The 26,681-nt window shown below is 40.3% G+C and overlaps 1 protein-coding gene across 3 annotated transcripts in view; it reads right to left on the reverse strand.

Moving 5' to 3' along the window:
• Nucleotides 1-6,877: 6,877 nt before the first annotated feature.
• LOC126251438 (motile sperm domain-containing protein 1-like) overlaps nucleotides 6,878-26,681 on the reverse strand; it is a 69,240-nt gene continuing 49,436 nt past the window's right edge. For all 3 annotated transcript variants that reach the window (XM_049951874.1, XM_049951866.1, XM_049951882.1), the window contains one exon: nucleotides 6,878-9,788. In XM_049951874.1, the coding sequence (XP_049807831.1) occupies nucleotides 9,754-9,788 (35 nt within the window). In that variant the 3' untranslated portion in view covers nucleotides 6,878-9,753. The remainder of the gene's footprint in view (nucleotides 9,789-26,681) is intronic.

Consider the following 26,681-nt stretch of genomic DNA (forward strand, 5'->3'; position numbering starts at 1 on the left):
TTCTGCAGATGTGATTGATGTGGAGTTGTCAGTTTAGTTTAGTTAGACTCAATGTGTATTCCACGCAGTTTTAAAGCTTTCGCTTCTATGACTTTTGCTAGTCCCAACAGCAGGTATTGAGTTTTCTCTGGATTGGACAGTAGTTTATTTAGATGAGAGCAACTTAGTGTTAAGGACGATGTCTTGTGATTTCTGGCAGAACCAGTTTTAAAGCTTTCGCTTCTATGACTTTTGCTAGTCCCAACAGCAGGTATTGAGTTTTCTCTGGATTGGACAGTAGTTTATTTAGATGAGAGCAACTTAGTGTTAAGGACGATGTCTTGTGATTTCTGGCAGAACCTCAACATGTCTTGATATGTGCTGATTAAAATTATGTTGTCCGCTTAGCAGATAACTGACAGAACCCTGACATAATGTGGCAAATCATTAATTGCAACAATTAAGAATGGTCCAAGGACAGAGCCCTGACGCACAGGGTGCTGATTAAAGTTATGTTGTCCGCACAGCAGATAACTGACGGAATCCCAACATAATGTGGGAAATCATTAATTGCAACAATTAAGAGTGGCCCAAGGACAGAGTCCTGACGCACACCAGATGTGACTTTTTTTTTAAAGAAAGAATGCCTATTTTGAGTTTGTACAAACTGCCTCCTGTTATTTAGATGAGAATTAGTTATTTCTCGTGCTGTATTATTTATTCCATAATATTGTAGTTTGGCTAGTAAGATGTCATGGGATACAGCCAAATGTCTAACTGAAATCGCTTAGCTCGAGAGAGACTGTATTCTTATTTTCAAATGTGGTTAATGTCTGACTGATAATTTCAAGACAACGGAAGTGGTATTTTTTCCTTGTCAAAAACCATGCTGTCTACTACAAAGATGCACGTTTTTAGAAGTAGTTACTAAACTGTGTACGAAAAATAGCTTCAAATATTTGGGAAAGATTGTAACAATAAACACTGGCCAGTAGTTCTTGGGGAGATGCTTTTCCCCCTTTTTGTATACAGGTATAACTTTTTGAGCTGGTCAGCGAAAACTCCAAATTCTAAGCATTTATTCATAATAAAAGCATCTGGTTTACAGTTAAGGCGTACGGTCGCAGTTCATGCTTTTCGAGTTAGAAAATTTTGAAACAGCATTTTGTATATCTATTGGTGTGACAAGATCCCAATGAAATTAATGTTCTCCAAGAAGCTGATCAGCAAATATATCAGTTGCTGATGTGTTTGACTGGTTAATTCTAGATCTTGATTCATTTACTATAATAGAAAAATACTTACTGAGCTCTTCCTGCTCAAACAGAACGTCTTTAGTTTGAGTAGAAGCGGGTTCTTGTGTTATAATACCCCAGGAAGACTTACATTTGTTCAGAGCTCCTTCTATGTAACTTTGATAGGCAACTTGTTTGGTAACTTTGAGTTCACCTTTACATTTCAGGAAAGCTTCATGTCATGTTGATCTGTGGCACATTTGCAATTACTTTTGTACATCTTTTACAGTGAAAGCATATTTTTCCTGATCCAGCAAGGTCATCAGTGTACCATTTAAACTTTTTACCTTTTCTGCTTGGTTAAGAACTGTTTCTTTTCAGTGGTGAGCGAGAGTACTATAAATCAATACATGTCTTAAAGAAATTATTAAAGAGAGTTTCAACAGTTGATTTATCCACATCATATTCATAGACAAAGTCCCCATTTGCATTTCTAAGGCAGTTTGTGAATAACTTAATATATTCCTCTTTCTCACCTCTAACCTATATAAGGATTGGTTACCTTTTTGCAGTCACATAATCATTATCTGACTTTATTCAATACACAGGAACACTTAAAAGTATCTTCCAGTGACAACTGCCTGGATTTGCAACTATAAGCAGCCCTTCTTCCTGTTTGGATTTGACAATAACTGCGAGCTCCACTCATTAATTACTTCCAGCATTAAGAGATTTCCTGAAGTATCACATACAAGTTGCATTAACAGATGGGGGAATGAATACCAAAGAGGACTTATTCTTGAATGCGGAAGAGGAGTTCTTTTTGAAGCTACTTTACTTGTTTCAGACAATTAGGGCTCAGATTGCTTGTATGTATCAGAGCAGTTGCCTGACTGCTCATACTGCAGAAACAATTTGTATCTCAGAAGTAACTGCGAGAATGTAGATAAAAATGTTTCAAGAGGAGGGCCATAAAGTGCAAAGGTTTAAAAAAATACAAGGCATCAAGACTGAGCCATTTTAGACTACATCCACCCATCCATGTCAGCCAGATATGGAAGTGGGGAAAAACCCCAGTCTGCAAGTGAGTGCAAATTTCTTTTTTTTTTTTTTTTTTCCACACCTATCTTCTGATTGATTTGATGCGGTCTGCCACAAACCCCTCTCCTGCACCAACCTAATCATCTCCGAGCAGCACTTCACCCTATGTCCTCAATTATTTCCTGAGAGTATCACGATCTTTGTCTTCCCCTACAGTACCATGGAGGTCATTCCCTGATGCCTTAAAACATGTCCTATCATCTTGTCCATTCTTCTTGTCAGCATTTAAATATTACCTTCCTTTGCAGATTTTACAGAGAATCTCCTCATTCCTTATCTGATCAGTCCACCTGATTTTCAATACTCTTCTGTAATACACATCAAATGCTTCTATTCTCTTTTCTTCCAATGGAGGATGGTTACTATCTGCCAAAGTCTTTATGCAGCTCCTTTTAGTCACCAAAAGTCTGCAAGAAAAGAAGCCATTTCACTTCTTCATCAAGAAGTTCACATAGTGTTCAGTCTCCAGTACCTCCAGTTCATAAACGCTTTTCAGATTTGGTGGTAAATTTTTATGAAAAAGTTTTTGTTTGAACAAGGTAGCCATACTTTTTCCAATAACGATCATTACACTACAAACCACACTGTGTCCACAGCACAAAGTGGAAAAATAAGCATTGCTGTTTAGGGTTGGATGCATCCAGCAAAACTCAATAGGAAGAAACTCATGTTTTACGAGAATGTATGCTGCCAACTGTTCAAACTCTTAACCCACCAGAACAGATGCCTAATATAACTTTGTGCATAACAGCAACAGCATGAACACAGCAAAAACAACCAGAAAGGTATATTTAGAAACAGAATTCATAGATTAAAGGGACCGAGCAGACACTTCCAACCATTTCTGAAAGTAGAAGAGATAGCATTTCCAATGTCCTGCCCCCTGAATAGATAGAAGACCTATTAACTCACCCTCTGTTGAGGAGAGGAGCCCCACCACAAGAGTTTTGTCTCTTCCTCACGGATTGGACAGTTAGGGTGAGTTCCCCCTCAAAGAACACAATGTTCCACCACCATGTTGAATGGTACTTGTGCAAGCGTGCCTCGAGTTTACAGCAGTAAAGAATATTGCTTGAGTGTGTGGGACCTGTACCAGATAGGACTAGCAGGGTGTACTGAAAGTATACAGAGAAGGTTTGTTTAATCCATGGGAGTGTCTCACAGAGATACAAAAAGAACTGAAATGGCAAACTCTTGAAGAAAGATGGAAACTACCCCAAGAAATCCTATTAACAAATTTTCAAAAACCAGCTTTAAATTATTACTGTAGGTATAGCCTGTACTACAACCTTGAAAACATTGCTCACACAGGGACTGTGAGGACAAGAGCAGAATAATTACTGCATGCACAGAGGCATTCAAACAATCTTTCTTCCTGTGTTCCATACTTGAATGGGACTGGTAGAAACACCCTAATAACTGGTACAATGGGATGTACCCTCTGTCATGCACCTCATAGTGATTTGCAGAGGGTAGATGTAGATTTAGATGTTGACGTAGAACTAGTGGTCCTGAGTAGCCCTCAGCCTGATATTCCTAGAATTGGCATGACTGTACCCACCCATTTTTGTCTTGGTCCCTTACAAGGGAACGATAAAACAGTGACAGTTTTTAACTTCTTCTTCTTCTGTAGTGGTCAATCCAAGGATAGGTTTGCAACAGCTACAATGGCAGCTTGTCTCCATTCTGTGCGTCTTTCAGCTTTTCTCTTCATTTCTTTATAGGTGTTACATCCCACATCTTTCACGATTTGATCCATGTACCTCAGTCGTGGTCTCCCTCTTGGTCTTTTTCCCTCGACATATCCCTCTATGATTGTGTTCAGGAGTCCTTTATATCTTAATAGATGGCCTGTAAATTGCACTCTTCTTTTAACAATGAAACTCCAGAAGCTTCTCTTCTCACCTGCTCTTTCCAGAACCACTTCGTTTGTGACCTTGTCGATACATTTTATTTTGAGCATGCATTTATAGCACCACATTTCAAAAGAATTTAGCTTCTGGTCTTCTTCTGTCCCGAGAGTCCATGTTTCACACCCATAGCATGACACACTCCACACATATAATTTCAAAAATCTTTTCCTGATTTCAAGGCTGATGCTCTTAGATGTTAATATGTTTTTCTTCTTGCTTTTAACAACTTTGCTTTAGCTATTCTACTTCTCACTTCTGCCTTGCTCCTTCCATCCCTGGTAATATTACTGCCCAGGTAAGTAAATTTATCAACTTGTTCAAGCAGTTCATTGCCTACATGAACTTGGACTTTCACTTGATCTTCTTTGTCGCATGCCATTAGTTTTGTTTTTGCTTTATTAATTCTCATATTATATTCTTCACCCATAACTTTATCCATTCTATTCAGTAGGACTACAAGATCTTCTTCACTTTCAGCCAGGACAGCTATATCATCGGCATATCTTATCATATCTGTTCGTTGGCCATGAATTACTACACCTGTCTGTGAATTTTCCCTTACTTTTTTCAGCGCCTCTTCAATGTACACGTTAAAGATAACAGGGGATAGTGCGCAACCTTGTCGGACACCTTTCCGTATCTGCACCTCTTCTTGTTTTGTCTGTCCACGGATAACTGCTGTCTCGTTTTTGTACAGGTTCCATATCATTTTTCTATCTTTATGGTCTATTCCTACTTTTTTGAGTACCTCAAACATCTTTTAAACAGTTTTTAACTGTAATCATGAAAACAAAATTATGCCTTTCAGCATGATCAGACTACCAATGTTCTTCATCCTTTAAAGCCTCATTATACTGACAGGTCTATGAAATGGTACAAATGTATACATATGAATGTCAAATGAGTACTGTGCAAAATATGATGAAATAACAATAAATACAGACTTTTTCAAAGACTGCTATATTTATTAAGTATGTGTATATACATACAGAAAATTACAATCACACAAAATGCTTTACAATAAATAATATACTATTGTGGGCTTGTCAGCCAGAGATCAAAGGTACCACAAATACCAACTGATATTATAATTGGGAGGTTATTTAATATAAGTTTCACAATTAATTCTTTATTTCAGAGCTGGAGGAATGGCATTACACAGTAGAAAAAAATCATGTAAGGAATACACCCCTGCCACATTAGATACACAACATTAAAATAATAGCAATGCACTGGAGGAAATCAACAGCTGTCAATGTCTGAACATTGTTGCAAGAGTCGTACATGGTACAACACAGTTCTCAATTTTCTTATATCTCAACAATGTTGTTCATAATGCTTCATGCTGCACACGCACATGAAACTTTGGTAACTACATCAAATACAAAATAAACACTTAAGTGTTATTCTGTCAAAGAATAACTGAAGCAGTTACTCTTTCTAAGTTGTGCTGTTCACTCAACGGTGCTCAAAATGGGATCTCTCCTACCTGTAATTCAAATCAAAGTAACTTCCAGCTACCAACCTTACATATTAAAACACCCCTTTGATCCCCTTTTACTATTATGTGAACCTTGTTAAATATGCTATGTGCTCTTTCAACAAAATACATGTTTGCTTCATAAGTAGTAAATTTCGCCAAAGTGCAAAATTTCTCTTTTGTCATGGAACCTCTAAAATGTTTCTCATGCCTCATTTCAGATTTCAACTGCTTATCATATACTCTAAAAGATATTTTTTAAATTAACACAGAACAGTAACAACACAATGAGTAACTTTTTGAATTACTTCATCTCTTTTAACAATGAGTATTTGAAGTTGTGCCTCCCCCTGCCCTCCCCTACCCCACCCTGCTAGACAAGGATTACAAGTCTTGTGAAACATTGCAAAATGCAATTTGAGAACTCTTGATTCATTTTATCAACAGAGATCTATGTGTGAGTGCACGTTGTGTACCAACTGCTATGCAAATACTGTTGCATACTGACATGACAACTATGAATAAGAAGGGGGTGAGTAAGACAGAAATATATTGCACATTATACCAGTGCACAGTCTACAGTATGTTGGAGTTTACATGTCAAGGTGGTTTTAATAGTCCCTGACATAAAATGACTTCAGAAAGCTGTAGATGACTTCTAAAGCACATACTACCTGCATGCCAGAGGAAATTACATCAGCTTGTATACATATCAGGAACTGATGCTACAATCTGAACTACCAACTTTGCCTCCTTATCACATCAACAATGAGGTGGCTTATGTTCACCACTAACACTTCACTAATCATGTTGATCATACAGACATCTCGTGGCATCATCATGGCGTACAGTATGTATGTATATCACTCCTACCTTGTCCACCACTTCACCCCCCCCCCCTCCAAATTTTGATTCCATCTATGTTCCTTTGCAATCCATTCATAATACCTTTTCATTAATCTTACTTCCAGGTTTTCGTAATATTGTCAGTTTTTGTGCTTTTCTTTTCTCCACTTCTGTAAGTTAATTTCTGTCATAACTACCTACGGATGATGATTATGTTTGCCCATCCAACTATTTCAGTATTAAACTTCCTATTCCTCAAGCCTTGCAGCAAACTGATAAATTGTGTTCTCATCTGCCTTGCTACTTCAATTGATTTTAATTGCAGAGAGAGAGAGAGAGAGAGAGAGAGAGAGAGAGAGAGAGAGAGAATACATTTTCTCTCTGCAGTCCTCTCTAGTCTCATACATTATTTTGATGAGTACTGTTCCTTCACTAGTCTTTGATATGCGAAATATTATACCTCCTTATTTTATTAATACTTATAAGTTTTGCTTTCTAAAATTTTAATGCCTGTTACATGAATAAATAAAACTTTTGCTGAGAATTTCCGAATCTGAGTGGCAAGATGCTCAAGATGTGAACACAAAAGAAAAGAAATAGCACAGTCATTACTAACATCCTGCCTAGAGTTAAAAAGAAAGAAACAGGATAACACTTTTAGTTCTTCTAACATAATTCCATAACAAATTTAGGATGGATCTAATATTAATAGAAGCTTCAGTACCAAAGAGCACATGTAACTCTCCCATGAAGAGCTACTACCAGACAAAAAATATTGAAGGCAATGTGCCACACACTGACTAACAACTTGGGGTGCACAGAAAGAAAAATTATATTTTCTGTATGCCTGTCAAATGATAATTAATAATTCATCAAACTCTTGTGTCATTATTTCAAACTTTAGATGAAATGCACTTTGGTTGGAAATATTATTTTCTAAATCTGATGAAGTCCTCTTATTCACAACTGGTTAATGTGTACATTGCAGTTTGGATACTCTTTGAAGATAGAGCACTGAAATGACTCTTGAATCTATTACATAAGTAGAAAATAAAGTATTATGTAAGATGACTAAGGATGTCAAGTTTTCATATGCCTAGTTCTGGCATCAGAAGATGAGTGGATCTGTACAGACACTTACTAGCAACATACATTCTCATTTGGTCACTTGTCCAGTCTCATAATGGCAGAGTGGTGACCTGCGCAATCCAGTGTTACAAATGATGCGGTTTTACTGATATAGTTATCAGTAAAAAGGAAGGATCTGAGAGAACATATAAACCACTGAAAAGAGAATGTAAACAATGGAAAGTCCAGGAAGGATAAAAAACATGGATAGATTGCTACTCACCCCAAAGATGGGGCAATGGCTCACAGACCAACATATGATAAAGAATGCAAGAAATTTCTTGATCTGTTATAAGCATGTGTGCCTCACTTATTATTTACCATTACATATGTGCTTTCCTTTCCTCTTGTCTTACTCTTGTAGGGAACGTAATACCTCTATGAAAAATTAATTATTAATGAAGGAAAAAGTAAGTCAAATTAGGCTTAATGCCTATTCAATGACAATGTAAGTGTAAGTGTAAGGACTGGCTGTTGCCTTTTTAAAGGAAATGCCTTGACATTCACTTACTTATGAAATTGTGGACAACCTAAATCTGGAAAGCAGACTGGGTATTTTAACCCTAAATATGCCCTAACCCCTGTACAGGCACACTTGTTAAATTATTAACCAGATGTTCAAAGCATTCAAGTGTACGTTGTATGTTTACAGTGTCTTAAAAAAATGCATTCAAGAGTGAGATCTAATTTTTAAGATTACGGAAAGTATGACTGATGAGATATCTGATTGGAGAAAATGAAAGAAAGGGAGTAGGAAATGAAACTCAGAGCCATGCATAAAGCGCAGAAAAATGAATACTGACAACTGATGGATATGATGGGAGAGAGAACAGAATCCACACTTTAATGCATCAAAATAAGTTTTATTTGTAGATAATTAATATAGGGAGAGGGAGGGGGAGGGGGAGGGGAATGACGAAAGAAAAGCCTCTGAAAACAGGAGGGAATAAACAGTGAACAAAAATAATTCACAAATCTGAATGACAATAAATAAAACAAACAGGAAGCACAAGGGGGAGTCTTCTGTAACACAAGAAAATAAAATGAATTCCAACCTCATTTCTGCAGTATGTGGCATCTCCTTATAAGTTACAAAAGTGCACACTGAGTAATTCATGTGTATTTTGCTACACAAATGGTAACTTTGCAGAAGTCCCCCAGCTCCGTAGTTTGTGCATCGTGATTGTCATAGGAAGGACAATGACTGTTAAAATTAAATTTTGAAGCAAGATTATTATACTTCCTCTGATAAAAAATGTAGCTTACTTAGCTTAACTTTATGTATCTCTTCTCCAGTGTTGTTTTCACATTTCAATTTTTTACAAAAATTCATATATTTTTTACACAAAAAAATGGGATTTTTAAACATGCATCTGAATATAAAACATGTATGACAAGACAGTCAATCACAGACAGAATATAAATTATGGAATGCTGTATATAACAACAGCACCAGCATCACCTTACATCCATGCTAGAATTATATTATAAAATAGTGAAGTCCAGGCATGATAAATACAATTATGGTTCCAACAAATACTGTAATGTTATCGGAATTCATAGCATCGCTGTGCTTCCAGAAGAAGTCAACAAGCAAACCAATTGCAAAGGACAAAAATATATATAAAAGAGGAACATTAACCATGTAAAATACAATAAAGAGGCATATACATCCCTCCTTATCTAAGTTATACAATGCAAACACTGGACTTTTTTCCTCAAAAGCAAAGTTGCTTATGTTTATTTTAAGGTGAGGATTGAGGCAAAGAGTTACACGACACAAACATAATGAAAGTAGAAGTACAACAGGAAAAATAAAGTTTTTTTCCCTTGCAAATTTTTGGAGCCATCAATACAAAACGCACTAGAAACTCAATAAATGGACATGTGCCCAAAAATGTTTCTTGAAAAACTTTTTTCAGGTACTCATTTTAAAAGCAAATGGAAATACACTAAACGATAAAATTGGCATCATATCAAGCCATTACAATTCTCTCTTCTTTTTCAATCAGCAGTATTTATATCGTTATCAACTGCACTCATTGAATGTGCACAGAGAATCATTTTCTGTTTAGCCTGGCTTCAAGACAACCACTGTCACCATACCTGCAACAAAATAACAGCGTAATTATCACAATCAAATGAACACAATTCTCAAATGTTTAATGCTGCACTGTATTGACACCAACTACAAAACTCCTACATGCAAGTTTAAGGAATAAATTACAGGCTGTAGCATTGATGATTGTGATGATGATGATGATGCTTATGTGTTTAAGGGACTAAACGACTGGGTCATCAGTCCCTCCATTTGATGAGAGAAACACGTAAAAAGGTAAGCAAAAAATTGTGGGGACTTGGCTGCTCCAACTGTATAAGCAAGTAAAAAGAGTTTTAAAAAGGGTGTGACAGTATTTGTAACACAACAGGTGAAAGAAAATTGAAAAAACCCAGGCAGTATCATGCACAAGAGTGTTAAAGGCACAACAAGGTGAGGGGGGAAGAAAGTAGCCTGTGGTAACATGGGGGGGTTCCCGCCACAGGGGGAGGCTCCCCCCCCCACCACAACTACCCTAAACACAGAAAGTGGGCAAATATTATAGTTTAATGTAAAATTCGCTCTTTCTCAGGCAATACAACATTTCGGCAGTGGCTGTCTTATTATCCACAAGCATCTAAGGTAGTGATGTAGGCAAGCTGAGAGTGTGCCGCAGACCAGCCAGCAGGGCACACTCATCAAGAACATGCGCTATTGTCAGTCGACTACCACTGCTACAGTGAGGAGGATCCACCTGATGCAGAAGGAATTCATGGGTGTGTGCCGTGTGGCCTATGTGTAGTCTGCACATCACAACAGCATCTTTCAGAGAGGCCTGGAAAGATGTATGCCACACCTTAGTGGGCGCCTTAATCACTCATAATTTGTTTTGAGTCATAGTAACCTGCCATTACAATTCCCAGAGCCTCAAAATATTGTGTCAAAGTTGCAATCATAAGTCCATGCCCAGTACTCTGACTTCACGACGATCTCCTGTAGTTGGGTCTTTGCCTAGATGGTCAGCGAGTTCATTTTCTGGAATGTCTATGTGGTTCGGTGTCCAGATGAATGTCACTGACTTCCCAGAGCTGTAAGAGGTCAACCAGGTCCTGGAGGCTGGTGACCAAAAGATTTTTTGGATAACACCAAGATATGAATTTTAAGCAACTCAAGAAAAAGATCAGAAAGTTCATTGTGGCCAGGGATCTGTATACCACAAAGCCTGAGATATGGTAACCAACTCTGCAGTGTACACACAGCATGCACTCGGCAGAGAGTGCTTCTCAAGTCCCCTTGCATACGCAAAAGTGTAACCAAACCTGTCGTCGACTTTTGATCCATCCGCGTAAATGCATACCGAATTACAATAATCGTGGAGGATCGAACAAAACAGGTGTCAGAGAAGGGTAGAATCAGCAACCTTTTTGGGGTCACAAAAGCGGTCCATCCGTATTACAGAACAGGGTACAGACCATAGAGGATATTGAGAGCAAGCCCTAAGATCACATACTAAAGAGGCAGTTGGAGGCCCTTCAGTAGAGTATTGAGTCCGATCCCAGCTGGTCTACCCAACTTCGGGTGATGCTCAAACAGTCTGGACTGTTGGTTATGGAACATAGTTAAGTGATGTGGGTGAGTACCTATTTTGATTGTGTAAGTAGCCAGAAGCTGCCGTTGTCTAACCCACAGTGGTGGAAAACCAGCTTCCGCACGTTGATTAAAAGTCATATTTCTCCATGCCATGCCAGCGTGGTGAATAGCGTCCAGCAAACTCAGCATGAACGGTGCTCCTGACTCACGGAACACACCCATAGTTCAAGTGGGATAAAAATCAGTGCTTTGTACCCAGTCTGCACACCATGAGGAGTTACTAAGAAAACAGAGAGCATTTAGCTTCTTAATGCAAGTTGCCTTGAACCAGCGGACATACGGCTGCCAAATTAGCTCATTGTCACGACTTCAAGTAACTTGTCACAAAGATTAATTTCTGGGTGCATGCACGGACTCAGCAAAAATGCATAACTTTTGATTTTTGCAGGAGAAAACTGATAGCCATGATTCAGGGCCCAGTTGTACTCTGCAGACAGGCCCCTGAAGCTGGCACTCAGCACCGTGCAGTGATGCAGAGGCATAGTACAGGATCATCCATATACGACATGGGGACTGTGGGGCGCACTGCTTTTACAATACCATTGATGGTGATAGTGAAAATCTTTATGCTCAGAACCGATCCCTGAGGGACTCCGGTTTCCTGTATACTGGGTGTTACAAAAAGGTACGGCCAAACTTTCAGGAAACATTCCTCACACACAAATAAAGAAAATATTTTATGTGGACATGTGTCCGGAAATGCTTAATTTACATGTTAGAGCTCATTTTAGTTTCGTCAGTATGTACTGTACTTCTTCGATTCACCGCCAGTTGGCCCAATTGAAGGAAAGTAATGTTGACTTTGGTGCTTGTGTTGACATGCAACTCATTGCTCTACAGTACTAGCATCAAGCGCATCAGTACGTAGCATCAACAGATTAGTGTTCATCACGAACGTGGTTTTGCAGTCAGTGCAATGTTTACAAATGCGGAGTTGGCAGATGCCCATTTGATGTATGGATTAGCACGGGGCAATAGCCGTGGCACGGTACGTTTGTATCGAGACAGATTTCCAGAACGAAGGTGTCCCGACAGGAAGACGTTTAAAGCAATTGATCGGCGTCTTAGGGAGCACGGAACATTCCAGCCTATGACTCGCGACTGGGGAAGACCTAGAATGACGAGGACACCTGCAATGGACGAGGCAATTCTTCGTGCAGTTGACGATAACCCTAATGTCAGCGTCAGAGAAGTTGCTGCTGTATAAGGTAACGGTGACCACGTCACTGTATGGAGAGTGCTATGGGAGAACCAGTTGTTTCCGTACCATGTACAGCGTGTGCAGGCACTATTAGCAGCTGATTGGCCTCCACGGATACACTTCTGCGAATGGTTCATCCAACAATTTGTCAATCCTCACTTCAGTGTAAATGTTCTCTTTACGGACGAGGCTTCATTCCAACGTGATCAAATTGTAAATTTTCACAATCAACATGTGTGGGCTGACGAGAATCCGCACACAATTGTGCAATCACGTCATCAACACAGATTTTCTGTGAACATTTGGGCAGGCATTGTTGGTAATGTCTTGATTGGGCCCCATGTTCTTCCACCTACGCTCAATGGAGCACGTTATCATGATTTCATACGGGATACTCTACCTGTGCAGCTAGAACATGTGCCTTTACAAGTACGACACAACATGTGGTTCATGCACGATGGAGTTCCTGCACATTTCAGTCGAAGTGTTCGTACGCTTCTCAACAACAGATTCGGTGACCGATGGATTGGTAGAGGCGGACCAATTCCATGGCCTCCACGCTCTCCTGACCTCAACCCTCTTGACTTTCATTTATGGGGGCATTTGAAAGCTCTTGTCTACACAACCACGGTACCAAATGTAGAGACTCTTCATGCTCGTATTGTGGACGGCTGTGATACAATACGCCATTGTCCAGGGCTGCATCAGCGCATCAGGGATTCCATGCGACGGAGGATGGATGCATGTATCCTCGCTAACGAAGGACAATTTGAACATTTCCTGTAACAAAATGTTTGAAGTCACGCTGGTACGTTCTGTTGCTGTGTGTTTCCATTCCATGATTAATGTGATTTGAAGAGAAGTAATAGAATGAGCTCTAACATGGAAAGTAAGCGTTTCCAGACACATGTCCACATAACATATTTTCTTTCTTTGTGTGTGAGGAATGTTTCCTGAAAGTTTGGCCTACCTTTTTGTAACACCCTGTATATTGGTTGCCGAGATTAGGAAATTCTGGATAAACATGGGTAAACTCCCCTGGGAACCCGACTCGTGCAGTAGATAGTAAGTGATGTCACCAGGTGGTATTGTACGCCTTCTGTAGGTCAAAGAATACAGCAATCAGATGTTGGTGATGCATTAAAGCCTTGCACAATGCACTTTCTAGGTGAACCAGATCTGTGGTGAACTGGGAAGCCCGAAAACTGCTTTGGAATAATGATATACGCCCTCTGTGGCGTCACCTTGGAGCCTACCTAATGTGTAACATGATTTATTCAACTGATATGAATGTACTGTGAACTGAGAAAATAATGCCCATAATATTATGCGTCATTTTGTAGAGTCTGATGATATTTTGTGACAAATATTGTAAATATTTTCTATTACTCTCAGAGATAAGGAATACAATATTTCAATACATTCCATGAAAGCATGGAACTTCAAATGTAATATATGTACACAAGAGCCATGTGTAACACCAATATCGATTGTATGTCAATGTGTATCTTTGATTATGAAGTGTTTGTTCTTTGTCAGTTAAGGTTATTGATTTGTGTCACGAAATTTAAAGTTTGTAATGTATGTATGAAAAAGGAGAGAGGATGTTTAAAATAATGAAATTTTATAAAATATGTATGTTCATAAAGAAAAATTTGTATATTGGAAGATGGTTCATGCTTAGGGAACTTGTGAAATGTAAAAGCTGTAGGAAACCCCCTCCAAAACGGAACTGGCTTGGCGCAGTGTAAAAGGTGGTTTTGGCGATAGATCTGGGTGGCTCTTTGGTGGGAATGGTACGCAGTCAGTGGCTAGCCGTTGCACGGTAAACATCGAGGGTGCCAAAGGAGGCATTTGGAAGTGGTTTTGTTTGGAAAATAGCCTCGGATGTGGATTTGGCTGTTGCATAGTACTCTCAGCAATACGGAATGGCTATAACATGATAAAAATCTGTTGCCAAGAAGAAATTGTAAAGAGCATTTAACATCAAGAGCCGTGAGTACAGTTAGCCACCATGTCGCTTGCCACCACTACTTCTCCACTGCTCCACCAATTTCAGGCACACACATATGCATTATAGCATGAACCAGATAATTTGTGAGAGTGTTTTCGATAATAATTCAAGTGCTGTAAACCTGTGTTTGAACCCTAATATTATCCCAATCATGAACCGATGTAGGATACCCTCCTAAGAGTGGAGAAATCCGAGTATCCTGTTTCTAACAAAATAGTGAATGAGATTTTCATTCTGCAGCGGAGTGTGCGCTGATATGAAACTTCCTGGCAGATAAAAACTGTATGCGGGACTAAGACTCGAACTCGGGACCTTCGTCTTTTGCGGGCAAGTGCTCTACCATCTGAGCTACCCAAGCACGACTCGCGCCCCGTCCTCACAGCTTTACTTCTGCCAGTGCCTCATATCCTACCTTCCAGGAGTGCTAGTTCTGTAAGGTTCACAGGAGAGCTTCTGTGAAGTTTGGAAGGTAGGAGACGAGGTACTGGCAGAAGTAAAGCTGTGAGGATGGGGCGTGAGTTATGCTTGGGTAGCTCAGATGGTAGAGCACTTGCCCGCGAAAGGCAAAGGTCCCGAGTTTGAGTCTCGGTCTAGCACACAGTTTTAATCTGCCAGGAAATTTCAAAATAGTTAATTGTTTTTGTGTATTAAATGTGCAAAAACACAGTACCAGAGTGATGAAAAAGACACATAAATTAAACTTATTTGAAATGTAATTTAGTCTTGATTGCTATCATGAATGATTATTATTATTTCTTTCCTTTCTCAGACGTTATGTCTGATTAAAAATGAAAAGTGACGCGGACCTTGATCAAGCGTGACTTCCTTTTAAATGTACGGTATATGTTACATTGATTTAGGAACTTTCGGGTAATTGAACATGTATCAATAATTACAGGTTTCGGTATGACTCCTGTAGTTGATAGTACAGGGCGATTCAAAAAGAATACCACAACTTTAGGAATTTAAAACTCTGCAACGACAAAAGGCAGAGCTAAGCACTATCTGTCGGCGAATTAAGGGAGCTATAAAGTTTCATTTAGTTGTACATTTGTTCGCTTGAGGCGCTGTTGACTAGGCGTCAGCGTCAGTTGATGCTAAGATGGCGACCGCTCAACAGAAAGCTTTTTGTGTTATTGAGTACGGCAGAAGTGAATCGACGACAGTTGTTCAGCGTGCATTTCGAACGAAGTATGGTGTTAAACCTCCCGATAGGTGGTGTATTAAACGTTGGTATAAACAGTTTACAGAGAATGGGTGTTTATGCAAAGGGAAAAGTTCTGGACGGCCGAGAACGAGTGATGAAAATGTAGCATGCATCCAGCAAGCATTTGTTCGCAGCCCTGGAAAATCGACTCGCAGAGCTAGCAGAGAGCTGCAAATTCCACGATAAACTGTATGGAGAGTCCTACGAAAAAGGTTAGTTATGAAACCTGAACGTCAACTACCCGAGGCGATGGATCGGCCATCAGGCAGCCCGTGACAGCACTTTATCACTGGCCTCCAAGAAGCCCTGATCTTACCCCCTGCGATTTTTTATTATGGGGGTATGTTAAGGATATGGTGTTTCGGCCACCTCTCCCAGCCACCATTGATTTGAAACGAGAAATAACAGCAGCTATCCAAACTGTTACGCCTGATATGCTACAGAGTGTGGAACGAGTTGGAGTATCGGGTTGATATTGCTCGTGTGTCTGGAGGGGGCCATATTGAACATCTCTGAACTTGTTTTTGAGTGAAAAAAAAAACCTTTTTAAATACTCTTTGTAATGATGTATAACAGAAGGTTATATTATGTTCCTTTCATTAAATACACATTTTTAAAGTTGTGGTATTCTTTTTGAATCACCCTGTATAAGTGGTATAATGTCAACTTTATCCAGATGCCACATGTCCTTGACTTCCTCAGCCAGTTGGATGTATTTTTCAATTTTTCCTCCTGTTTTCTTCTGTATATTTGTTGTACTGGGTATGGATATTTCGATTAGTTGTGTTAATTTCTTCTTTTTATTGGTGAGTATGATGTCAGGTTTGTTATGTGGTGTTGTTTTATCTGTTATAATGGTTCTGTTCCAGTATAATTTGTATTCATCATTCTCCAGTACATTTTGTGGTGCATACTTGTATGTGGGAACGTGTTGTTTTATTAGTTTATGTTGTAAGGCAAGTTGTTGATGTATTATTTTTGCTACATTGTCATGTCTTCTGGGGTATTCTGCATTTGCTAGTATTGTACATCCGCTTGCGATGTGGTCTACTGTTTCTATTTGTTGTTTGCAAAGTCTGCATTTATCTGTTGTGATATTGGGATCTTTAATAATATGCTTGCTGTAATATCTGGTGTTTATGGTTTGATCCTGTATTGGAATCATGAATCCTTCCATCTCACTGTATATATTGCCTTTTCTTAGCCATGTGTTGGATGAGTCTTGATCGATGTGTGGCTGTGTTAGATGACACGGGTGCTTGCCATGTAGTGTTTTCTTTTTCCAATTTACTTTCTTGGTATCTGTTGATGTTATGTGATCTAAAGGGTTGTAGAAGTGGTTATGAAATTGCAGTGGTGTAGCCGATGTATTTATATGAGTGATTGCTTTGTGTATTTTGCTAGTTTCTGCTCGTTCTAGAAAGAATTTTCTTAAATTGTCTACCTGTCCATAATGTAGGTTTTTTATGTCGATAAATCACCTTCCTCCTTCCTTTCTGCTTAATGTGAATCTTTCTGTTGTTGAATGTATGTGATGTATTCTATATTTGTGGCATTGTGAACGTGTAAGTGTATTGAGTGCTTCTAGGTCTGTGTTACTCCATTTCACTACTCCAAATGAGTAGGTCAATATTGGTATGGCATAAGTATTTATAGCTTTTGTCTTGTTTCTTGCTGGCAATTCTGTTTTCAGTATTTTTGTTTGTCTTTGTCTATATTTTTCTTTTAGTTCTTCTTTAATATTTGTATTATCTATTCATATTTCTTGTCTGTGTCCTAGATATTTATAGGCATCTGTTTTTTCCATAGCTTCTATGCAGTCGCTGTGGTTATCCAATATGTAATCTTCTTGTTTAGTGTGTTTTCCCTTGAATATGCTATTTTTCTTACATTTGTCTGTTCCAAAAGCCATATTTATATCATTGCTGAATACTTCTGTTATCTTTAGTAATTGGTTGAGTTGTTGCTGCCAGTAGTTTTAGATCATCCATGTATAGCAAATGTGTGATTTTGTGTGGGTATGTTCCAGTAATATTGTATCCATAATTTGTGTTATTTAGCATGTTGGATAGTGGGTTCAGAGCAAGGCATAACCAGAAAGGACTTAATGAGTCTCCTTGATATATTCCACGCTTAATCTGTATTGGCTGTGATGTGATATTATTTGAATTTGTTTGGATATTAAGTGTGGTTTTCCAATTTTTCATTACTATGTTTAGGAACTGTATCAATTTAGGATCTACTTTGTATATTTCCAATATTTGTAGTAACCATGAGTGGGGTACACTATCAAAAGCTTTTTGGTAATCAATGTATGCGTAGTGTAGCGACCTTTGTTTAGTTTTAGCTTGATATGTCACCTCTGCATCTATTATCAGTTGCTCTTTACATCCTCGTGCTCCTTTGCAACAGCCTTCTTGTTCTTCATTTATAATTTTGTTCTGTGTTGTAAGTGTCATTAATTTCTGTGTAATGACTGAAGTTAATACTTTGTATATTGTTGGTAGGCATGTTATGGGGCAATATTTATCTGGGTTTGCAGTGTCTGCTTGATCTTTAGGTTTCAGATAAGTTATTCCATGTGTAAGTGTAACAGGGAATGTGTATGGGTCTGCAATGTAACTGTTAAATAATTTATGATGTGGATATAATAGAGGGAAACATTCCACGTGGGAAAAATATATCTAAAAACAAATATGATGTGACTCACCGAACGAAAGTGCTGGCATGTCGGTAGATACGCAAACAAACACAAACATACACTCAAAATTCAAGCTTTCGCAACCAACGGTTGCTTCGTCAGGAAAGAGGGAAGGAGAGGGAAAGACGAAAGTATGTGGGTTTTAAGGAAGAGGGTAAGGAGTCATTCCAATCCCGGGAGCGGAAAGACTAACCTTAGGGGGAAAAAAGGACAGGTATACACTTGCGCGCATTTGTGGTATCATCTTGTATGTGTCTGTTTCTGCTTGTATCCACTGTGCATGCCTGTTATGTTGTACCGGGTTTGACCATATGTTGCTCCAGAAGTGTTCCATGTCTACAAAATTGTTAAGGCTTTCGTGGCCACTTGTTGACAAACTGCCTATTGGCTTCTGTCTCGGGTTCTTCGGCCGACGTTCATCTAATGATTTTTCTGACGTTTTGCCAGCACGAGTGGCTGGCATTGTCAAAGCTTCACCCTCCATTGCCGGTGGTGAACTGGAGCCGAGCTCGCGGGCGCAGACTATATGTACCTGGCGCGCCAACGTCCGAGGGCTTCTCCGCGGTCATTTCCGGTGCGGTTCTCCTCTTGCTACCTGCGACGGTCGTTCGCTGCAGTACGGGAAGCCAGGATCTGTTGACCTTAAGGCTTTCCTCTTTCTTGTTCAAACTGTTCGCGCGTTTTTGTATTTCTACAGCTTCTCTGAACAAGTGCGTGTGATAGTGCTCTACAGACAGAACTTCTGTGTCGGCGAATTTTATTACGTGGTCGGTCTCATTCAGTGCGTGCTATGCCACGGCCGATTTCTCCACCTGCCCCAACCTGCAATGTCGCTTATGCTCTTTGATCCTGGTGTTGATGGATCGTCCAGTCATTCCGACATAAACTTTTCCGCATGTGCATGGTATACGGTATATTCCCGACATTGCAAGTGGGTCTCTTTTCTCCTTCGCCGATCTAAGACACTCTTTGATCTTCCTTGTCGGTTTGAAAATCGTCTTTACGCCATGTTTGCGCAATATACGGCCGATTCTGTCCGTCACTCTGGGAATGTATGGCAGAAAGGCCGTACCCGACATTCTTTTCCTGGTTCCTTACTTTGCCGAGTGTTTGGCTCTGTTACACTTCTAATATAATTTTTGGAGTACCCATTGCTCCTCAGGACAGTTTCCAGGTGTTGCACTTCTCTTTCGAGGTGTTGCGGCTCACATATTCGTCCTGCTCTCGTTACGAGCGTACTAATCATGCCTCTTTTCTGGCTCGGGTGGTAGTTTGACAGTTTGTGCAGGTATCGGTCCGTGTGTGTCGGTTTTCGATACACGCTGTGTCCCAGGTTTTCGCCGTCCCTTGTGACCAGCACATCTAGAAATGGCAGTTTCTTGTCCTTTTCTACTTCCATGGTAAATGTTATGTTGGCATGGAGGCTGTTCAAGTGTCTCAGGAATTCACCGAGCTGTTCTTCACCATGGCTCCACACCACGAAAGTATCATCGACGTACCTGTACCACACCTTAGGTTTGCAAGTCGCCGAGTCCAGTGCGTGTGCTTCGAATTGTTCCATGAAGAAGTTGGCCACCACTGGACTGAGAGGACTACCCATGGCGACGCCTTCCAGCTGTTCGTAGAAATCTCCATTCCACGTGAAATAGCTCGTGGTGAGACATGCATGGAAGAGCTTTCTGATGTCCTGCGGGAAAATGGAACCGATGTGCTCCAGAGCGTCACTGAGTGGCACTTTCGTAAATAACGAAACAACATGAAAGCTGACCAAGATGCCGTTTGGTGCAAATTTCAGTTTCTTCAGCTTCTCAATGAAATGTCCTGAGTCCTTAATGTATGTGTCGGTCTTCCCCACATGTGGCTGGAGCAGAGAGGCCAAGTGTTTTGCCAGTTTATATGTCGGTGATCCAGGAGCGCTAACGATCGGTCTCAGTGGGACGTTGTTCTTATGGATCTTGGGTAATCCATACAGCCGAGGTGGTAGGGCTTCCGTGTTGCGCAGGTTTCTCTGTATGTCCGCCGGCAGGGAAGACGCCTTGATTAATCGATTCGTATTCCGTGTGATACGCTGCGTCGGATCTGCGCTTAGTTTTCGGTACGTCGTCAGATCTAATAGGTCTCGGATCTTTTGCTCATAATCTTCGGTCTTCATTATACCGTATACCATGCACATGCGGAAAAGTTTATGTCGGAATGACTGGACGATCCATCAACACCAGGATCAAAGAGCATAAGCGACATTGCAGGTTGGGGCAGGTGGAGAAATCGGCCGTGGCAGAGCACGCACTGAATGAGACCGACCACGTAATAAAATTCGCCGACACGGAAGTTCTGTCTGTAGAGAAGCAATATCACATGCGCTTGTTCAGAGAAGCTGTAGAAATACAAAAACACGCGAACAGTTTGAACAAGAAAGAGGAAAGCCTTAAGGTCAACGGATCCTGGCTTCCCGTACTGCAGCGAACGACCGTCGCAGGTAGCAAGAGGAGAACCACACCGGAAATGACCGCGGAGAAGCCCTCGGACGTTGGCGCGCCAGGTACATATAGTCTGCGCCCGCGAGCTCGGCTCCAGTTCACCACCGGCAATGGAGGGTGAAGCTTTGACAATGCCAGCCACTCGTGCTGGCGAAACATCAGAAAAATCATTAGATAAACGTCGGCCGAAGAACCCGAGACAGAAGCCAATAGGCAGTTTGTTCCACGTCTGTTATGTTTGGTGGTGGATTGTCTATTTTAATGTGTGTGTTATCTGTTGTCTGGTAAAATTTCTTTTGGTTTGTGTTTAATGTTTGGTTTTGTTTCCTTCTATTTTCACTATTTTTGTATCTTCTAAGTCCTTTGGCCAATGCTTGTAATTTTTGCTTCTTTTCATCTAATTGCTCTCTCACTTCTTGTGAGATTTTATCTAACCTTTTTTGTTTTTTGTCTGATATTTCATTTCTTATAAATTATGTTAGCTGTCTGATGTCTTTTCTCAGTTTTTCTATTCTGATCTGTAACCTGTGTTGCCATGCTGGTTTTGTGGGTTTCTTCTGTGTGTTGGTTGGTTCTGATCTCTGCCTAGTGTGTGCACCTATATAAACCAGTAGTTGTAACTCTTCCATAGTTGAATTTTCATTTATTTTGTTGTGTATGATTGTGTTGATAGTTGTTGTTGTTGTTTCAACTTGTGGGTTATTTGGTGGTCTATGCAAGAAATGTCTGTATTAGTGTCTTTGTATTCTATATACGTCAGCTATATCTAACATGTGTGTCACTTCGTGTTCTATTTATGCTTGTTCTGGTGGCTGTCTTAAGATTTCGTTTTCCTCTGATTGTTTAATTGATGTGTGTTGTTCTTGGTTTGTTTGCTCTGGGATGTTTTGAGTCCATTACTGTATTTTCTTCTTCTTCTGACTGTACATTATTTTGTTCCAGTATTTGTTGTACTTGTTGTTTGATGCTTTCTAATTCTGACTGGGATATCCTGTTATTTTTTATCATTACACTGATCTGATCAGCTAGTCGTTGTTCTGTTAAAAATTTTAATTCTGGGTATCTGGTAATAAATGTCGTGTATACTTGTGATCTGTATCCAGTTGTATTGGTTCCTAAGTTTGTTGGTTGGTAATAACAGAACATGAGGTGTCGATTAACTTCATCTGACAATCTCATCCTCTGTCTTTGTTTTCCTTCTAGGGTGGTTGCAGGAAGCATATCCTGCAAAACACCTCTATTTGGATTTAAATCATTTTCCAGTTGGCTAGCAGTGTCATTACCATTGTGAACGGGCATAGGGTTTAAGTGTCGTCCCCGACCATGACAGCGCTTTTCCGAGGCTTCATTAGTTCTGTCCTGAACCAACTAATCACACTAAAAGGGGGGTTAGCCCTATTAGTGGTTTGTTCTTTTCGTCGCCTTTTACGACTGGCAGAACATACCGGAGGCCTATTCTTTTCCCGGGCCTCCACGGGTATTATTATCATTTCGGTTAACCGAGCTCAGTGTTGGGCAATTTGCTTTAAAGGATGAAAGCATAAATTATTCCAAGAGGGGTTACACATTAATTTTGGTTGGATTGAACTTTTTACAGTAAGTTTACAGTATTAAAGTTAGTTAATATTTTTGATTGCACAACTTATTCAGAGATTTAACACTGCAAGGCTTAGGCGAGGCTTCATCTCTGGTTTAAAATATTTTCAGTTAGTTCAAAGGATTAAAAGTTAACTCAATTCTTAAAGAGATAAAGTTAAAGAAATTCTTTGGAATTATTTCAATAATACACAGGTGTCTGTGCCATTCTTTCTTTCTGTATAACCTTAGATTAATTTTCTGGGAAAAGAAATCATTTCATGCTCTTTATTATCGCTGGGTTAGTTGCAGGTTGCGTTATGTTGTCATTTGTTGAAAAGAGAGCATTAATAATACATAACTTTTTGCCTGCATATTGAGATTATGTTGCGCTATGTTTATTTAAGACACATTTACTCGCTCTCAAAATATATGTGCTGTTCGAAAAACAATATTCGGAGTTAAACTGCTACATTTCATTATCAGTGCTGTAGGTTGCGACCGATGCCTGTGTGCCTATTTCAAACCACACGTAGCAATCTGCACTGACTTATACGAAATAATTACATTAATTCTACACCACAACAATTATGCAGAAAGGAGATAATGGTACACCTCCAGCTTGCAGGCACTAACAAAGATGACAGCTGACCATTTGTTTGAATAGCTCACACAGCCCATTTGTCAGAGAAATTGGCCGGTAATTAGCTTAAATCTGTGGGTCCTTTCCCAATTTCAGAACAGGAATAATAATACCTTCCCGGGATTGAGAAGGAAATTCTCCTTCCCACCAAATACAATGAAAAAGCCTATGGATATGTTTCATGCTGTCAGCAGGAAGATTTTTCAGCATTTGGTTGTGGATTTTGTCGGGTCCAGGGGCCATATCTTGACACACTGCCAGGGAGCTATGAATCTCCAATTCGCTAAAAGGGACACTGTATGACAGAGAACAACATGCCTGGAAGGATAGTGGGCAGCAATCAGTGACTTGTTTCAGAGTCAGGAATGAGGATGGAAATTAGTTCAGGTGGACACTTCAATGAGTGTGCTGCATAACATTCAGCAAGTACTGTAGTGATTCGAGAATTTCTGTATAAATTCTAGAACCACTCGGCCTTCTACCGCCTCGAACACATGATATTCTAGATATGAGAGTGGGATGGTAAAATACTACCTACTGCGCGTCACATGTTTGTGTGTGCAGGTTTAAAACCAGTTGCGGGAAGAAAGTAGACGTGGCAGTTGAACGGCACCGACAAGTACCCGTCGGGCAATCCATAGATGCGTCAGTGAGCGTGTATGAAAGAACCATGGAATCTATGTGCAGCTTTGTGCTTATTGTGTCACTGGCTATTGTTATGTGAAACAAAAACAGTTGAAAAAGTACTTATATAGACTCTTGACTCAGCCTTGTTAGAGGCAGGATGTTTGTTCAGTCTCCTTTTCTGAAAGTCTCCGTGTCTAAGCAGACTTTCTTTCGAATGTAAATAAATTTGTTTCTAACATATGACTGCATTAGAGACTTACTGAAGTTACATATTATGTTGAAATTGAGAATTTTTATTGTGCTTGAAAGTCAAATACACCTTTGATTGATGAAATGTAAAGTTTGTATGGCTACTTATTTCACTAGTAGAAAGAGGCTTGAAAGTTCCTGTACTTATCGTTATTTGATGGAGAAGAAGTCAAGGGAGTTTCCAGCAGCCGGCTATCCAGTAAAGCAGAGTGGCTGCAAACCCCATGTAAGTCATCTTGTAAAGAAGTGGAATGTGGTTTGGGGAAATAAATCAGTATAACTCAGACCCACACTCACACTTTAAATCGTCAAAACGTTAAGAGTCCTAAGGGTTAAGTCCAGACGTTCCCACTGATAAGGATACCAAGAACTGTCGGGGGTGATGGATGGCTGCAAATGTGGTAAAGTTTAGTCCATACTGGGGATGAAGGGTGCAGTGTTGCACAGATGACAAGGGGGGAGGGGGTAGTTGCTCCCAACACTCCTGCTTCCTTTCCTTTATTAAAAACAGCACTTTCGATCGGAGTCTCTTGAATGCTATTAAAATATCCATAGAGGGATGGTGCTTGTGCCATTTAAGTGCCCTGCGGCATTCCCTGATAGCTGTGCCTTTGTCTTCAGACCACCACAGCACCGGCGGCGGTCTGAAGAAGTGACCAATATGGAGCAGTTCCATATATCTGTGAGTGAAGAGGGAGAGAAAAAATATTAGGATTGCAAACTGTGAGGGTAATAGTTGAGTATGTTCTGTGGGCCACAATGAAATGTGTTGCAGCTCTAATGTTGAGTAGGCAGGTGTCCAGTTCTGAAAGGTGTTGTTCTAGTACGCGGCCTCTGCGAGACATATTGTCACTGCCCCACAGAGGATTATGGGCATTAAAGTCCCCCACTAAGAGGAAGGGGGAAGGCAGCTGTTCCACAACTCTTACAGCTCACAATAATGGGAAAGTCTGTCTGGGAATAGATAAATCTTACAGATTGCCATGCAAACTGACCAGTAGACACTAATGGCCATGGAGTTTGGTTCAGTGGTAAGGGGCACCTGCTCACTGAAAATATCAGAGTGTATGAGGGTACAAACCCCACCAGATACCCTCTAAACATTAATGTGATTGGTACAGTAGGGTTTGTAGTTTTTCAGGGCAAAGAGATGTGTTGCCATAAACCATGTTTCTTGAAGTGCTATGCCAATTATGGAATAAGTAGCCGGTTAATGATGGAGCTTGGTCAGATGGCAATAGTAGCTTAACAGTTCCAATGAAGGAGTATTGGAGTTGACACTGTAATACATCGCCAAAGGGCAAAGGTTCGATCTTTGCAGGGGTGGGGAGCGGAACATCCCCAGCCACAGAAAGTAGTTTATCTTTCTGCTTATCCTTCTTAACCTTGTGGGACTTTGATTTCTGTGAAGATTTCCTCATCCTATCATCTAGGAGGGAAGAGGACTGTTCTTTCCTTTGGCCAGCAGCCTGTTGAGCTGATTCTTGTCTTAAGAGGGAGAACCTTGACAGGTGACCTCATCCCTGATGATGCCAGACGATGACTAGGCATCTCTGGTTGCACTGATAGCATGAGAGCTGGTATTCCTTACCCCAACAGTGGGGCAGGCCTTAGAATACAACCAAGGCCACAAGGTGATGTGTGAGACCTTGTCATCATATGAGGTATGGACTGTGACACAACAGTTGCAAAATTTGAAACCATATCAGCTGGACAAGGTCTATCAAACTTTTTATTTGCAGCTTGATACGACAGGTGGTCAAGTGTTTTATATTACTGAATTTTCTTCGCCCTCTTAAACACTGAACATTGCGGTGAACAATGAGGGTGCAGTTCCAGACAGTTGACGCCCTGGAGGGGGGGGGGGGGGGGGTTGGTCGCAAGGACTGGCTTCATGATGCCCGTCCATATGCCTGGCAGATAGCCCCATTAGAATTGTAGGATGACATGTGTCCAAACCTCTGCCACCTAAAACACCTCTTCGGAGGAAAATAAGGTCTGACATCCACCTACAAACCATGATGCTAACCTTCTTGAGCAAAACATTGCTACCAAAGGGCAGGATAAAAGTTACAGTGTCCACTCAATCATCTTTTGAGTCCCTTCTGGATGTTCCAAGCAAAATGGACTCCATGCCGTGCCTGATTAGTATGCAGCTCTTGATCAGTTTGTACTGTTAGGTCCTGATAGACTATAAAATATTGGATTCTACTGAGCTTGTTATGAGGAGAAAAGGAAACTGGTATATCTCCTATCTTTCCACAGGCCAGAAGAGCCGGCGATTGGTTGGCGTGCAGCGTTTTGATCAGCAAAGATCCATTCCTAATTTTTTCTATTCCTGCAACCTCCCCAAACTGATCTTTAATATTTTCAACAGAAAACAGTGGGTTCCTTGTAGAGATAGATCCGCCATCAGTTCAGGAACAAACCAATAACTCAGCAAACTGTCCACTTCCATTTCTCCTTCCCTGTCTCTTGTCTTGAGGCACGGTCACAGATGTAAATGCCATAGGATTGTAAACCTCTGCACTAAAATTACTGTTCCTGACTGTTGAGATGGCTGTGTTGGCACAGCCACTGTTAAGTTTGACCTGTTTCATAGCGGATCATCTGACAT

This window comes from Schistocerca nitens, chromosome 1, assembly GCF_023898315.1.
Source record: "Schistocerca nitens isolate TAMUIC-IGC-003100 chromosome 1, iqSchNite1.1, whole genome shotgun sequence".
Classification (NCBI taxonomy): domain Eukaryota; kingdom Metazoa; phylum Arthropoda; class Insecta; order Orthoptera; family Acrididae; genus Schistocerca; species Schistocerca nitens.